Raw genomic sequence first — 495 nt, 5'->3', positions numbered from 1 at the left:
CGCGGCCGCACCAAGGGGTCTGGGGGCAGAGAGCCCCCCCGCCGCGGGAGCAGGACTGATCCTTGCAGGACCCCAGGCCTCTGTGGGGTTTACTCCTGTTTGGGGGTGTCTGTCAGTCCAGGGAAACTGAAGCCCAGCCTGCAGGGAACTACTGGAGGCCTCGGGTGGGTGGGCAAGTGGGAAGCAGAGCTCCAAGCTCCCTGCCTTGGGATGCTCCCTCCCGTGAGATGCTCCCGACTCTGTCTCCCCCGTGGGCTTAGTGGGTGTGCCAGGACCACCTCGGCCCCAGCTGCCCCTGGGGGTCCCTGCCCTGTCCCTGTCCCCTGCCAGCCTGGAGGCTCCCGGGCATCGAGGTGCAAGGAACTGGACGGGGAGTGCTTGGGTCAGGGGTGCGTGGGTTGTGTGGGCACGTGGATGGGGCGATGCACACGCGAGTGCCCGTCTATAGGTGTATGCGCGTGCCCGTGCGCCTGCCCGTGTCCTCGCAAGCCGGGC

The 495-nt window shown here is 68.1% G+C and overlaps 1 protein-coding gene across 1 annotated transcript in view; it reads left to right on the top strand.

Annotated features, from left to right (window-relative positions):
• The first annotated feature begins 422 nt into the window (after positions 1–422).
• CNN2 (calponin 2) overlaps positions 423–495 on the top strand; it is a 4,353-nt gene continuing 4,280 nt past the window's right edge. The window contains exon 1 of the mRNA XM_010001859.1: positions 423–488. Coding sequence (XP_010000161.1) covers positions 423–488 — 66 coding nt within the window. The remainder of the gene's footprint in view (positions 489–495) is intronic.

Source organism: Chaetura pelagica, unplaced genomic scaffold (genome assembly GCF_000747805.2).
Source record: "Chaetura pelagica isolate M959 unplaced genomic scaffold, ChaPel_1.0 scaffold1407, whole genome shotgun sequence".
Classification (NCBI taxonomy): domain Eukaryota; kingdom Metazoa; phylum Chordata; class Aves; order Apodiformes; family Apodidae; genus Chaetura; species Chaetura pelagica.
This window is presented reverse-complemented; position numbering and strand designations above follow the sequence as displayed.